Source organism: Camellia sinensis, unplaced genomic scaffold (genome assembly GCF_055761805.1).
Source record: "Camellia sinensis isolate YWXY unplaced genomic scaffold, ASM5576180v1 Unanchor1, whole genome shotgun sequence".
In the NCBI taxonomy this organism is placed as follows: Eukaryota; Viridiplantae; Streptophyta; class Magnoliopsida; order Ericales; family Theaceae; genus Camellia; species Camellia sinensis.
In genome coordinates, this window is record NW_028128987.1 from 22,485,616 (window position 1) to 22,502,419 (window position 16,804).

General features: G+C 41.7%; 1 protein-coding gene across 1 annotated transcript; it reads right to left on the reverse strand.

Annotated features, from left to right (window-relative positions):
* Positions 1-305: 305 nt before the first annotated feature.
* LOC145814132 (uncharacterized) lies at positions 306-749 on the reverse strand. Its single transcript, XM_082910658.1, has one exon. The coding sequence runs from the start codon at positions 747-749 to the stop codon at positions 306-308; it is 444 nt and encodes a 147-aa protein (XP_082766784.1).
* Positions 750-16,804: the final 16,055 nt, after the last annotated feature.

The following is a 16,804-nucleotide window of genomic DNA, read 5'->3' on the forward strand; positions in this document are numbered from 1 at the left end:
ATACAGAGTTCAAGCCAGGGTGGTTTTGAAGCAATCTCCACAACCCTGAGTATTTAAACTAGACTTTAGTCACGAAAATTCTAAACCTTTGCGTTCTAGGCTTTGCCATTCGAACTCTAGTTTCCACCGTCTCCGTTGGTCTGCTAGGAACTCACTACAAACATAGTTAGATGGCTATACCAGACCATCAGACGTCGTTTAGGCACAGCTAACATCAAAGGAATTACACCTTTAGAAGATTTAAGGTCTCCTAGATTCAAAATAATTACGATAGAAGATATATTGGGTCCGTCAAGTGGACAACCTCAATCATCTCCCCTCTCAATACCATCCACATAATGTTTCAATCTTTGGCCATTGACCTTGAAGGTTGTACCATCTTGTGGATTTTTAATCTCAACCGCCCCATGCGGAAAGACTTCGATAACCTTATATGGGTCATCCCACCAAGACAGGAGTTTAACCGGGAACAACTGCAATGTAGCATTAAACAGCCACACTTTTTGGTGAGGCTCAAAGGACTTACAAGAAATGTGTTTATCATGAAATGCGTTAGTCCTAGCCTTATAAATTTTGAAGCTCTCGTATGCATCATTGCGAAGCTTCTCTAACTCATTGAGTTGGAGTTTTCGATGGTCACCAGATTTGGCCATATCAAAATTAAACTTCTTAATGGCCCACAAAGACCAGTGTTCTAACTCAACAGGGAGATGGCACAATTTCCTAAACACAATCCTGTATAGAGACATCCTGATGGGTGTTTTATATGCAGTGCGATGGGCCCAAAGTGCATCAACCAACCTAGTAGACTAATCTTTTCTATCAAGCCTCACAGTTTTCTCGAGGATGTGTTTGAATTCCCTATTAGAAACCTCTACTTGACCACTATTCTGGGGATGATAAAGAGTGCCAACTTTGTAAGTGATCATGTGTTTGTGCATCAATGCCTCAAAAAATCGGTTGTAAAAATGTTTGCCACCATCACTAATTATGGCATGTGGAAACCTAAAACGACAGAAAATGGTTTCATAGAGGAATTTAGCCACAACTTTGTGGTCATTCGTTTTGGTGGCCATTGCCTCAACCCACTTGGAGACATAGTCCATGGCCACCAAAATGTATTCAAATCCAAAAATTGTGGAAAGAGACCCATAAAGTCGATGCACCAAACATCAAAAATCTCAACAATCAAAATAGGGGTCATCAGCATCATATCTTGTCGTGACATAGAGCCCATTCGTTGACAACGCACACAAGCTCTACAAAAGTTATGGGCATCTTTGAAGATAGAGAGCCAGTAGAACCCACATTATAAAACCTTGGCGGCCGTTTTCTAGCTACTGAAATGGCTACCACATGCATGAGAGTGACAAAAGGTGAGAATGCTATGGGTTTCACTCTCAGGCGCACAATGCCAAATCACTTGATTCAGACAATATTTGAGCAATTTCGGGTCTTCCTAGAAATAGTGTTTGACCTGTGAGAAAAATTGGTCTTTGTCTTGCTTAGACCAAGTTTTTGGAATTTGCCCAACCGCCAAGTAACTCACTATGTGAGCAAACCACGGGAGGGTCACTTGTAACACCGCAAAAAGTTGCTCATCCGAAAATAAATCGTGCAAGGCTAAGGGCTCACTCATGTGCTCAATAAGGATTCGGGATAGATGATCCGCAACAACATTCTCGGATCCCTTCTTGTCCCAGATTTCTAGGTTAAACTTCTGAAGGAGTAGAATCCACATAATCAACCTAGGTTTGGTCTCTTTTTTGGTCAATAAGTACCACAAAGCGACGTGGTCAGTGAGCACAATAACTTTAGACCCTAGGAGTACGACCGGAACTTATCAAGTGCAAAGACAACAGCTAGTACTTCTTTCTCAGTGGTAGTGTAATTTAATTGAGCATCGTAAAGAGTACGACTAGCATAATAGATAGCATAGGGTGCTCTATTCATCTTTTGGCCCAACACAGCCCCGACAGCATAGTCTAAGGCATCACACATGATTTCAAATAGGGGCGACCAATCTGGTGATTTCATGATTGGGGCGGTAGTAAGGATCGCTCGAAGTGTTTCAAAGGCTTTCAAACATGCATCATCAAAGATAAAAAGTGCATCCTTAGCAAGTAAACTACACGAAGGACGGGATATTTTGTTAAAGTCTTTGATGAATCGACAGTAAAAACCTGTATGCCCTAGGAAAGACCGAACTTGACACATAGAAGTGGGTGGAGGAAGGCTTGTAATGAGGTCAACCTTAGCTTTGTCTACCTCTATACCTCAAGGGGACACAATGTGTCCCAACACTATACCCTCACGAACCATAAAATGGTTCTTCGCCCAACTCAAAATCAGGTTTGCCTCAATACATCATTCCAACACTCTAGTCAAATTTCTAAGGCATTGCTCAAAAAATGGTCCAACCACCGAGAAATCATCCATGAAAACCTCTAAATATTTCTCCATCATATCGGAAAAAATGGCCATCATACACCATTGAAAAGTCGGTTGTGCATTACATAGCCCAAAGAGCATGCGCCTACAAGCAAAAATGCCAAAAAGGCAAGTGAATATGGTCTTTTCTTGGTCAGCAGGGTACATCGGAACTTGATTATACACCAAGTAACCATCGAGAAAGAAATAGAAGCCCTACCTCGCTAACCTCTCCAGAATTTGGTCAATAAATGGCAATAGAAAATGGTCCTTCCCAGTTATGGAATTCAGTCTCCTATAATCAATTCACACTCGCCACCCAGTAGTGGTTCGTGTGGAACTAACTCTCCATGCTCATTCTCAACAACATGGATGCCCGATTTCTTAGGCACCACTTATGTGGGACTCACCCACTTGCTATTCGAGATGGGGTATATAATACCCGCATCTAACAATTTCAACACCTCTTTTTTTACTACCTCTTTCATATTAGGATTAAGCCTCTATTGCATTTCATGAGAAAGTTTGGTGTCCTCCTCTAGATGTACATAATGCATGCACACGGAGGAATCTATCCCTCGCAAATCAGCCACCGACCACCTTATAGCACTCCGATGTGCCACGAGAACACTCATTAATTGACTTTCCTGATCTGTAGTTAAGTCGGATGCAATTATGACCGGTAAAATATCATGAGGCCTTAAAAAAGTATACTTGAGTGTGGCCAAGAGTGGCTTCAACTCAAGCATAGGTGGTGTGATTAGAGATGGTATGGAAGGCTCCCTAGACAAAGAAGGAAAGAGCTCAAATCGGGCTTTCCACAGAGGAAACTCCAGTGTAGAAGAAGAATCAAGTAAAGCATTCACTTCCTCAACTGACCTATCAATATTAAAATCCTCAAACCCAAAATGAGCTAAATAAGCCTCTAAAGGGTCCTCTACAAGAATGGAGGGTAAGGCCTCCTTTACTATCTCCTCTATAACATCCACAAATAAGCACTCCTCTCTTTCATGGGGTTGTTGGGATGCTTGGAAAACACTGAGTTTCACTTGCATATTCCCAAATGAAACATCCATAACCTCAATACGATAATTAATACATGCATTAGTCGTAGCCAAGAAAGGTTGACCTAAGATCACCAGGATTTGTTTCCTAGAGCTGGCTACCGGTTCCATATCTAAAACCAAAAAATCAATAGGAAAATAAAAGCTATCGACCTTTACTAGCACATCCTCAATGCACTTTGAGAGACCGGTCAGCCAACTAGAGTGTGACAGTAGTGGGCTTCCACTCGCCAAGCCTGAATTTCTCGTACACAGAGTACAGCAACAAATTGACACTAGCCCCTAAATCTAATAAGGCCCTATCAATGAAATGGTCCCCCATAATGCATGCAATGGTTGGGGCACCCGGGTCTTTAAGCTTAGGAGGTGTGTCACTCAATAAGATGGAGCTTATTTGCTCTGTGAGTACGACCTTTTGGGACACGTGTGTCCTAGATTTATGCTTTTGCATACAAAGGTCCTTCAAAAATTTAGCATAGGATGGTACTTGCTTAATTGCCTCCAATAAGGAGAAGTTGATTTTAACTTGTTTAAAAACCTCTATCATCACTTCCATGGATGCTGCCTTCTTATTAAAAAGGGATGGTGTATCAAGGTATTGGGAAAAGGGTGCCTTAGGCACATATAGTGCCTTAGACTAATGTGAAGTACTAGGGACTAAGTCATCCCCCTTATGTGTTTCTCCCTCACCCTTGCTCTCATTGGGTTTACCACCGTGGCCACCCTTTTTAGCCCTAGTTGCATCAGATGCAACTGGACAAGGCTCTAACTCCCTCACACTTCTTAAAGTGATCACCGCTTGCACCTGTTCATGGTGCTTTCCATTCCCACTCGACCCCTCTTTCCCATATTGACCCTTAGGGTTGGCCTTAGTCTGACTCAGTAATTTTCCCTCATCTCTTATATTCATGTTGTTAGCCATTTGACCTAATTGGGCCTCTAGCTTAGCAATGGAGTAAGTATGGGAGGGAACTACTAGTGCTAACCCCTTAAGTTCTGAAAGAACTTCCAACACCTGAGTCTCAAAGGCCGAGTTGCCTTGAGGAACAGGCGGGGGTTGTGGTTGCCAGTAAGGTTGTGGTGGCCGGTAGAAAGATTGGTTGGCAAAATTATTAAAATTCTGCCTTTGTGGTGAAGAGTTGTAAGAAGTGCCTTGTGAAGGAGGTCTCCATGAAAAGTTAGGGTGGTTCCTCCATCTTGGATTATATGTGTTGGAATATGAGTCATTACCTGGGTTAGAGAAACCTTGAGCCACATTCACATACTCTTAGACTAATTCCAAAAATTGTGATGTTGAAAGGCACTCGCTAAAGTCATAAGCAGGGCTCGTACAAATAACACATGCCTCATGAAATTGAGGTTGTGGTTGCTATGTAGGGGCATGTCCTGAAGCTAATAATTGGTCCATTTTGTGGGACAATGCCTCTACTTGTTGAGCTAACTATAGGTTTTGCCTTACCTCATAAATGTCCCTTGTTTTCAGGGCTCCAACTACTGGTTGCCAAATTTGTCAAGCTGCAGAGGCATTATGAAGGAAATTATCACTTAGGTTCTCAAATAATTGCCATGCCTTGGCATCATTTTTGGACATGAATGTCCCACCACAAGAAGAATCCACTATTTGGGGATGAGGCTCAGTTAAGCCATAGTAACAGGTTTGAACAAGTTGCCAATCAGGCACTTGGTGGTGGGGACATTGTTGGAGAAGGTCACGAAGCCTTTCCCATGTTTCATGAAATTGCTGGCCATCAATTTAAGCAAAATTGGTAATGGCTCACCTTAGTTGGTTGGTCCTACCAATGGAAAAGTATTTCTCCAAAAACTTCTGCTCTAATTGGTCCCATGTTATGACAGAATTAGCAAGTAAGGAGTTCAGCCAATGTTTGGCTTTGTCTTTCAGTGAAAATGGGAACAGTGGCAACATTAGGGCCTCATTGGCGAAATTCTGGATCCTCACTGTAGAGTAAATTTCCAGAAATTCATGCAAATGTTTGTAAAGGACATTATGAGCTAGTCCATGGAATGATGGAATCATTTGGATAGTGTTGGACTTAATCTTCATAACGAGCAACGGTGGTGTCAGGTAACTGAATGTATGATGGTGATATATATGTAGTAAGTGTGAAGCAATCCTTAAGGGTTCGGTTGGGCCCATTTGGGTTCGCCATCTCTAATGGTTCGGAGTATGGATATGGATGTTCAAGCCTAGGAACACGGGAAGAGGCTCTAAGGTTCCTAAGAGTTCTTTCTAGTTCAAGGTCCAAACTCCACAATTCAGGGCGACAAGAACGGCACCCGTGCATACACCACTCACACACACATACTATGTTCCGACTCTTGTGCACTAAGTTATGAAAGCAAAAGACCAAAGAAGAAAATACTCACAGCAGTTCACCGGAAACACTTTACTCGTCTTGCGGGTGCTTGACGTGTAGACCGTTGTCTCCAATCTCCACTTGAGCTCTCTATGTTTAGCACTTTGATGCTTTGCTTGTGAGTATTTGCTCTTCTTTTTTTTTTTAGCACTTTAGTGCTGCTATTTGTTTTTAAAGTTCAGTTGCACTCCGCTTGCACTTCAATGATAGCTTCACTTGCAAAAACTCTGCACACTTAGCAACACTAAAATATAAAATCCTAAACTAAAAATTAAAAAAGAATATATCTTTAAATTACTTAATTTCGCAAGAAGTCCTCGGCAACGGCACCAAAATTTGATAGGTCGTCTCACACACCAAAAATAAACACTAAACTATACCAAATTCCTTAGAATAGTGGTAAATCCAGGTATCAATCCACAGGAACAAACAAAAAATTAAACTAATTTAATTGTTAAATTCCTAATTTAATTTTAATTAAAAATATGATGATTCATAACCTAATGATAATTAAATTAAACAAAGCGAATAAACTAGCAATTATAAATAAAGATGAAATTACTGATTTTGAGAAAACCTAGGTTAATGAATTCACCACTAGTTACATAAATAAGACTTCAATTTGAGACTCAATCAAATAATACTTCGCAACCACAAGCTCAAAGCATTTATCAAGAGAATTAACACATTTAGTGTCTAGGCACGAACCATCTCAAATAATACGAGTTGTTTGCTCTAAACTAGGATAGCAACACGACTTGTCCCTCGTAGTATGGCTCATCTCATACCTTGAACATGAAAGAATAGAAAAATCATTGTATGGAAAACATTCAACAATCACAGAAACCAAAATACTTGAAGAATTAATGAAAAATTATATCTGAAAACTTCTTAAGAATCATACAATTGTCCAAACCATTACATAAAAGAAAACCAAAAAGAAAACCTATTTACTTGGCTAGGGTTTCATCAAAACCCTAGAAATAGGAACCTAGCCACTCATGGAGAAGTGGGAAAAAGTAGAAGAAGAAGAAGAACCCTTCATGAAAATTGCCCTTGAAACTTGAGAATCCCCTTTTTCCGAACCCTAGCCTCTCCTCTCTCTTGGAATTTTTCAGAACCCTAATCCAGCCTTTTTTCTGTCTTTTTATACCTTTTCTATTTTTTCCACATTCAAAACATCAAGCACGTTTCTCGAGGTACATCCGCACGTATAGGAAATACCACTGCACGTGCAGCGATGGTTCTACACATGCGGAAATGGGCCTCCGCACTTGCGATTTTTTAAGGCTTTGTTTGGCTGCGACGAATGGGCCACATGTGGGAGAATAGTCCTCCACACGTACATGAAGCATTTTTCTCTCAAATTTCTGCATTTTTGCTCATTTTATGCTCCCACTGTGTCCAACCCAATTGACATTAAACATGCAAAAAATATATATAATCTGATAGGTAAGTAGGGTTAGGAGATCCTAATTATTGACCTCAGTGTTGTACAATTCGGCCTCAATCAGATTGTAAAATTATTATTTGGGTTGTTTTTAATGGGAAGGGTGAGTAATTTGTGTCTGACCATTTACATAATATTTTCAAAGTAAAATGAATAAATTTCATCGCACTATTTTATTATAATAATTTCAAACATAACAAACAAAAACAAAGCTAACTAATTTCCATTCAATAAAAGTCTTGAGAAGCTAAAACAAAATAATAAATAAATAAATAAAAAAGAATGGGATTTAAACTCTAAACTAGGGGCACTACGAGCCAATCCTCTTGAATGGTCTATCCTCATGTGTCTCGACCCAATCAATCTCATGCTTAAGCCACTAAATGAATGCCCTCGATAGCCTGTAACTGGAACCCTTGTCTATCATCATAATTGTCCCATCTTGCCGAGCTTTGGCATTTGCCTTCAAGTGAGAAGCCCGGAAAGCAAAAGAATGAGGGTACGAAGGGGAACCCAAATGAGCCACCTGTTCACGCCCAAATTGCCATAAAATTCGATATGGGAAGTACTAGACCATACAAGTCAGGTCAACTACTTCTACGCTTGAAAATCGAGGCATCTCTTGAGTCATAGCTAGAAGCACTAACCAGGAACAACGCCAAACTATATCTCTGTAAGTCTGGGAGCTTATTCAATCATACCAACCTTCACTGGAAATGAGTATGGTATGATATTGCCAAGTAACAGGTAGAAGCTACTCACACCTTTAATTTCTCCATCAACCACATCTAGAAAAAGAAAAGGGAAACAAAAGAATCAAAAGGTGTCAGATATGAGCAGAAAAAGTTAGTTGGGGTGTTCAAAAATAGAAAAGAGAGGTAAAATATGAGAAACCAAATAAGATAGGTGGTACCTGAAGCAATAACGGACTCCCCACAAAGTTCGCAGTCCTACTAGCCTAAACCTCATCCAAACCTATTAGAGTCTCTACTAAAACCAGCCTCATAAAGCTCCCCTCATCCCTAACTTGCTTGGCCACATCAACCAAGATGGGTCTAACTATCCCGTTACTCAACATCACCAAGAAGCAAGCAAGCAATCAAATACACAGAGCAATCTATCTACACTCTTAGAACTTTCGATCCCTCCAATCTCGCCTATTGGTGAACTTATCAGCCAAAAAGATGATTGACAACTCATTATTATGAATGCAAGCCTTAGCTTCACCCGTAAGCAACCTATATATCTCTCAAAGCAACTTGGGATAGCCTATCAGAGGAGTCGGTCGTACCAAGTCAACCATCAGAAGACACTCTAGCAAAGCTTCGAATTCCTCAAAAGTGGGGTACAGCTCTTGATGACCAAACCTGAAAACATGGACGTTTAGGTTCCAAAACCAAGACGATGCACTAAGGAAAGGAAAGTCAATGTTCACCTTGCAAAAAAGAAATATGGAGTTTAGACCATAACTACGAAAGTTGACACACTCAACACCATCCAGACTATCCATCCATATTAATAAACCATTCTAGGAAGACATCGCTACAAATAAAAGATATAGAGCAAGGTTTGGTACCAGAAACTATTTAGAAGGGACTTGTGTAAAGAAACCTTCATGCAAGATAGAGTATTTATAGGCCAAAATAAAGCAATGGTGGCTTAAAGTAGCGAAACCCTAAAACCTAAATGCCATGACCAGTTGTGCGTACGTACATAACTTGTGCGTACACACATCCATGGTGCGTACACACATCCTATACTAACAGTGGAAGTTTGGCTCATTCAGGGAATGCCACTTTAGAGACAATAGAGGCATTCCGGTATCTATGATAGAGTCGTGTTAGTTTATTAGGTTGTTTGTATAGCATTTTTGAGTTGTAATTTTGTTTCCTTTCAGTCGTATTTAAAGAGTTATTATATGCTCTTGTAATTCTTCCAACCCTTTAATCCACTAATCAAAAGGTGTATTTATAGGTCAGGAGATGCCTTGCTCCACAATTATTCCCATGAGAATTGTGGAGATGGCACCTTCCTATCTTCTAGAAACTGCTTTATTTTCTGCTAGTGTTGGCCGACCGACCAAATATTTTTCAGCCATAGTTTTAATGTACGACTATGCCAAAGTTAGACAGACATGCATTAAAGTTGTACAGCTGAGCATATATTGCACAACCAAGGAGGGTATTAAAACTATTTTGGCCAAAACAGGTTTGAGGTTGGAATCCACTTTCAAGCATGGCTTTTACTAAAGATATCAAAGTCTTACTGTAGACACCCCATTTTAACTGACACTAAGACTTCGAGCGCTTGTAAGCCTCCCGATAATGAAACGGTAATTACTTCATCTTTAGAATGATTAAGGTTATTTGGGGTTGCTGTATAAACCTAATTCAGCCAAAAATTAACTTTTTATGAAAATGACCATTTTATCCCTAGACCCATTTTTAGCCAAAAATCAACTTTCTAACCCCGAGAAAGAAAGGAAAGCTCAGTTGTTTTTTGATCAAAGACATTTTCCAGAATTAGTACTCGATTTTATTAAAAACATTGATCAGAAAACAATTCGAGCTTACTAAGCAAGCCAAGGGCATGGTACCCTGCACTTGTGCATACATGGATGGCATGTGTACCGAGCAAGAAGTGCGTACACATGTACTTTGTGCGTGTGCACAACCTTTATGCATGCACACTTCCAAGCATAGTAGAGCTTGTTTTAGAAACTCAATCTTGGCGCATTTTTAGAGGGAGGCGACAAAAAGAAACAATGGAAACCCAAGGGGGTGCTCTAGAACCTTTCCCTCTATCTATAAAAGGAGTTCCTCCCTGTAGCTAGTTTTTCGTGCTCCTTGGAGGGGTTTAGTCTCCTCGGATACGATAGTGTAGACGTCCCTCGAACGCCCCGGGAGGGTGAGTCCCGTTCTGTTCAAGCGGGGGTCACTACAGCTCGGACTCTCAAATTGTCACGGTTCTTAAATCTTGAACCAAAGAGTCCAAATCCGGCAAATCGTTTTGAGAAAACAGATTTTTAGAAAAGAAGTGCCAAACATGGACTGCTTTGCCAGATACAGAGTCGCCACCTAAATATTTTAAAATGTGGGGAATTTAGGAAACCCTGACTCGGTGCCAAAGGCCACGTGTCCGTCATCACCAAAGTTGCCTCGGTTCGCGAACTTGGGTACGATTGGGGAAGGTCAGCTATGAGCACCCCCTCTCGCCCGATCCGAAGATCGGCCTCTACTAACCGTGATATCCGTTTTTGAAAACATTATATGTTCTTATTCCAATTATTGACCTAGAATCACTATGTTATGCGCACAGCAAACAAGTATAGACTAGATTGTCTAATTTGGAAATAAGCATTGCATATCCGTTTGTTTTGAAAAGCGCTTTGGAATTTGCTACTCGCAAGTAGGCTAAAATACGGATTTCAACGAGTTTTTCCAACTCAAACAATCCAACCTTCACCCACAGGCATTCAAACAATTTATCACATAAGCATCTAGCCACATGGTAAGCATACTGTCATGATAGCATTCACACGCATGCGAGATGCTAAAGCATTTTAAAATACTTACATAGTACTCCGCGCCAAAACAAAGAACTTGTTAGCAGATATGCATGATCCAAGTCCATGTTAAGTGCCTAATGCATCGCATACAACATGTTAGTAGAATAGGCTCGGCTAACCTACACATGGCATGTGAAATGCGATTAATTGATGCACGTATTCAATTTGGGATTGGAATACAAATGCAGTTAGCATGATGTACCAAGCCTAATGCATGCAATACAAATGCATGAATGCACGTATGCATAGCATAAGGTATGCTAAATTAAACGTGCCCTAATACTAACCACCAAAGCAGGTAAATAAAAGGGAAGAAAGAAGTGGGGATTGGAAGACATACACACCACTCACCCACACTTATGACAGATTTGCCCTCGCCCGGAGGGACCAAATAAATAATACAAATTAATTAACTACGCAAGCTAATTAAATATTACAAATTACCTAATTAATTAACAAACTAATTAAGCTAGGAAAAGCAGTAAACTGCCTCGGGGGGAGGGCCAGATGCAGTGCGTGCTCGGGTCTCGCTCGGAAGTGCACGGCCATGCATAGGCTGCCTCTCTTTTCCTTCTTTTACTCCTCTGGAGGCTGCCAAAACCTCGGGATTGCTTCTCTGGATACTGGAAGACATCACCGGCCGAGTGGGATTACTACCGGCAATGATATATAGCTACCGGCCATTGGTGAAGCTATCGGCAGAGATATGAGTGCCGGTCGGCAATGTACACTGCCGGTCGGCAAAGAATGCCTGCAGAACCTGCAACTCACAGCAGCAGAGGACAGAACTTGCATGGCAATACAATTCAAGCAATGTATGCACTGATCATGCTCCCTATCATGTTTGTAACTCAAAGGGGCATGTGTCTCTATTCTCGGACCACCAATCGCGCATTTCCATGCATGATGGCCCAAAGGATCAAGTGTGCAACTTTCATGTCAAATGAAATGCAAACCAAACAAACAAACCAAGGCCCAATTCCTATCACCAAGTCAAGGAATAAGGCATGCATGCAAGATGCAATGCAACCTAGGCATACAAGCTAAGGGTGCATCATGGCATGGCAAGACACTTATGCAAGCATACAAGCAAACATGAGGTAATGCAAATTAATGGAAAGGTGTACTTACACATGATTTAGGCAACTCTAAATAGGCCTAAAACCATGGCCAAAGTGACCAAAATAAGGGACCAAACACATACACACATGCACATGTTGAAGGCCTAAATGCTTAAGCATCAAAAGACTACTTCTAAGCACACTTAGAAGGGAATGATCATGGACATGTGACATGCATTATAAGCTTTGAAAACATGTAGGAAATGATGCCCAAATTAACCTACCAATGCAAGCTATGCATGAGTCCAAACCTAAGGACCTAAAACATGACCATATGACTCATGATGCAAATGACCAAATTGAATCAAAACAGCCCCAAATCATGCAAAAGCAAGCCTCAGGAACCACTTAGATGGCATCCAAATGACCTAATCTTAGAGGCATACGCAATGGCATAAACATGAAGCATGAAACATCAATTCTTGAAACATCAAAAGGGTCATGAAATGCAAGCATATGAACACGATAAGAGGACTGAAATAACGTGGTGAATAGTCCCAAATCACTAAATCAATGCAAGAATGTCATGCTATACATTCATACACTTAGGGCCAACAAGCCGGAATGCAAAGGAGCTATACTAAGCATGCCAAATCCGGCCCAAACAACTATGGACAGACCTCTAGCATGGCAAAATAAGCACACAAGCTTCACAAAACTAGACCTAAAACATGCTCGAACGAAGGCTAACAACCTAAGGCATATTAAGGCAATAACATGGCATTACATGGTAGGTATGCTAAGCATGCATGGTGTACCAAAACCAACACACAACAAGGTTATATCATGGCATAATAAGCATGGAAAACAGCCAAGATATGATCAATACACACTCTAACATGATGCTCTCTCGAGAGGCCAAAAGGGGTCCATTTCAAGGACAACAAGGAGAGGGGGTGGCCCTCTCCTTTTGGAGACTTCAAGGCACCATCTCCACCACTGAAATCCCTGTGGTGAAGAGGCCCAAACACCAAAGTCTCGAAACTTGCTCAAAATGGCTCAAAATGGGGCCTTTCAAGGCCTAAGAGGGGTCAAACACCTCCAAACCAAAAAACACTCTTAATAAACAATCAAGAGGACTAAAAAACAGAACTTTTTCGTATTATACACCAAGCTCAAAAATGATTTTAAGACAGGTAAAAATACAATGCAAGATTGGGGAATAAAGGGGCTAGTTTCTTACCCTTGAAGACCCCTTCAACAATGGTGCTCCAACAGCCCTCCTTGGCTTGAAAACAGCTCCAAAACTTCAAAACCAACCTCTTAGAACCTCAGTAGCTAAGTGAAGGTGAAACACTATGTGTTTATGTGCAATAGTAAGACACAAATGCACTTAAACACACACAAGAGGGAGATATAGAGATAGAAAGTGTATGGTTTCTAACCCTAGAACTCAAAACCCTAAAAATGGCTGTCTAAAAATATCCTAAGTCTCTCAAGTGTCTAACCCTAAAGCCAAGAGACAAAGCTCTCTCTTATAGAGCTTCTTGTCTTGTAAAGCTTACAAGACAAGCTTCCAAGAGAGAGATCCCTCCGTACACATGTATGGAGGGGTGCCAAAAGCAAGACAGCTGTGATAAAATATCTGCAAAAGCAGATGCACAATAGTCGGCCGGCCAAAGATGCCATTTTGGCAAAAAGGGGTGCCGACCGGCAACAAATAGTGCCGACCGGCAACAAAATGTGCCGATGGCAACAAAAACCAGCCGGTGACCTCTAGCCACTGCCGGTGGTGTGTGGGGATGCCTCACAAGGCATTCCCTGCCCCTCCAAGGAAAAACACAAGTGTTTGGTGCAAAACCAGACACAAAACAGTCAAGTTCGGAGATCCTGAGGCAAGGCGCGCGAGCCGAGACCTCCGGGAACTTCAAACGAACACAAACATGGATAATCACCAAGTGTTCCAATGGTGACGTCCAAGTCTTAAGGACGGTCAAAAATGGGGTGTCCACAGTTGCCCCTCTTTGACAGAACTCGAAAGTCATAACAATGACGGGAGTGAATGTCAAAGCCCAGAGACGACTCATTTTTGACAAGGCTGAAGACTCAGACAAACATGCAAGACAAAACAAGATATGCGCCCGAAGGCAGGGGCAAAATGCAAGACAATGCACAGAGCCGAACATAACTTATGATCATGCAAAGAAAGCTGTAATGAAGCATAACATGCGACAGTTTTAAGCTGGCATACACCGAACTACAGTACAATGCAGAAAGGATGTAAGAGAATTATGCAATTCTCAATACGTCTCACTCGAAGGATACAATACCTGTGCGGCTCGTCTGGTTGCACCAGCCTCAAATGAACCGTACATACAATATCGTGCCTGAAAAGAAAACAAACTTAACAGGTACAATATCATTAGCAACATGCATGACAATGCAAGAATGGATGCAAAATGATATGCAATAAATACAAAACAATGTATAAACAATGCAAATAAAGATGCAATGCAATTGAAACAATGCAAACTATATGCAAAGCAATTGAATCACGATCCAATCACGAGTGGTTCGAAACCACACCTATGTCAAATAGATTGATGGAGGTAACAAGTCTGTCTACCATAGAACGGTCAACTGAACTATGAGCATTGTAGACAGACACAAGAACAAGTATTGGGGGGGGATTGACATAAGTGGGGAAACAACCCGCTGGAGAAAGGACAATGATCCTAATGCCTGATGCAAAAATTACACTACAATGTAATATATATATATATATATGGATATGCTGTGGAGATGAAATGGATATGGCACGCGGGCCAAACCAAATCTTGCCTAGGTAGGGCATGTACGCATACAAGCCACGTCTAACATAGAACGGTCCACTGAACTATGCTTCGACACGAGAAGTATGGGCACATACCAGACCAAGCTCAACATGGAAAGGCGCGAGCCATGGGCGGAGGTGATGCAATGAATGCATACGCATACAAGCCACGTCTAACATAGAACGGTCCACTGAACTATGCTTCGACACGAGAAGTATGGGCACATACCAGACCAAGCTCAACATGGAAAGGCGCGAGCCATGGGCGGAGGTGATGCAATGAATGCATGCGATCTACAATGCAATGGAAATGGCTATTTACAATGGATATGGCACGCAAGCCAAACCAAATCTTGCCTAGGAAAGGAATGTACACGTACGAGCCATGTCTAACACAAAAAAGGTGCCGCAACCCTCAAACCAACATACCAGCGTGGAATAGGCGCGTACACATGCAGAACTGTGTTTTAACGTGAAAAGTAAGGACACATACCAGACCAAGCTCAACATGGAAAGGCGCAAGCCATAGATGGAAGGTGATGCAATGAATGCATGCGATCTACAATGCAATATCTACAAATATGCAATGGAATGGATATTTACAAAATGCATGACAATGCAGTATGATGCGATCTACTGGGGAAAATGCAATGAATGCGTGCAAGCTACAATGGAAATGCATGACAATGCACTATGATGCAACGACTATGATTGCGACTTTCCCTATCTTACCAACAGGGCGATATACTAGGTTGGTTCAGTATCCAGAATTGAGGCGTAGACATGCCGCCTCAATCTATGGGGCTTCCATACAGATTTCAAGCCGAGGATACACCCCTGGGTATTTAAACCAGACTTTAGTCTCGGAACTCCCGAACCTTTGCGTTCTAGGCATAAGCCGTTCGAACTCTAGTTTCCACCATCCCAGTTGGTCTTCTAGGAACTCACCGCAAACATAGGCAGGTGGCTTTACCAGACCACCGAAAGTCGTTCGGGCACGACAAACACCAAAGGAATTGCACCTTCAGAGGATTTAGGGTCTCCTAGACCGGGATGCAAAATGTATGCAAACTGCACACGTCAATGTGCTGAAGGTTTCGCACCTTCCAAGGGTTTAAGGTCTCCTAGACCGTGCGTATTTAAGGTCTCGCCAGACCAACACAATGTGCTGAAGGTTTTGCACCTTCCGAGGATTTAAGGTCTCCTAGACCGGGATATACCTGTGGCTTAAGACATGCCTGGCAATGCAACCGAACTGCACACATCAATGTGCCGAAGGTTTTGCACCTTCCAAGGATTTAAGGTCTCCTAGACCGTGCGTGTTTAAGGTCTTGCCAGACCACCGCAATATGCATGACAATGCAAGAATGAGGCACGCATGCTAATGCTAATGACGACACGCATGCCAGCGAAAATGTGACACGCATGCCGATGCAAATGAAGCATGATGCAAGATGATACAAATGAGACACGCGTGCCTCATAAGATGCAAAATGATGCAAGTGTGACACGCATGCCACACGGAATGTAAAATGATACAAATGAGACACGCATGCCTCATAAGATGCAAAATGATGCAAGTGTGACACGCATGCCACACGGAATGTAAAATGATACAAATGAGACACGCATACCTCATAAGATGCAAAATGATACAAATGAGACACGCGTGCCTCATAAGACACAAAATGATGCAAGTGTGACACGCATGCCACACGGAATGCAAAATTTTGAAAATTGGACTTATACGCTACGTGAAGCCGGTTCGTATTCAAAACAATGCAATGTACTAACAAGTACAAGTGAGGTGCGCAAGATAGCGCAAGAGGATGCATGCAAGATGCAAGTAAGGTGCAGAAAATAGTGCGATGTGCAAGAAAGCGCGAGTGATGAATTGCACAAAACAGCGCGATTGATTTTGAAATGCACAAAACAGTGCGATTGATTTGAAATACACAAAACAGTGCGATGCGCTAAACAGCGCGATTGATTTTGAAATGCACAAAACAGTGCGATGCGCTAA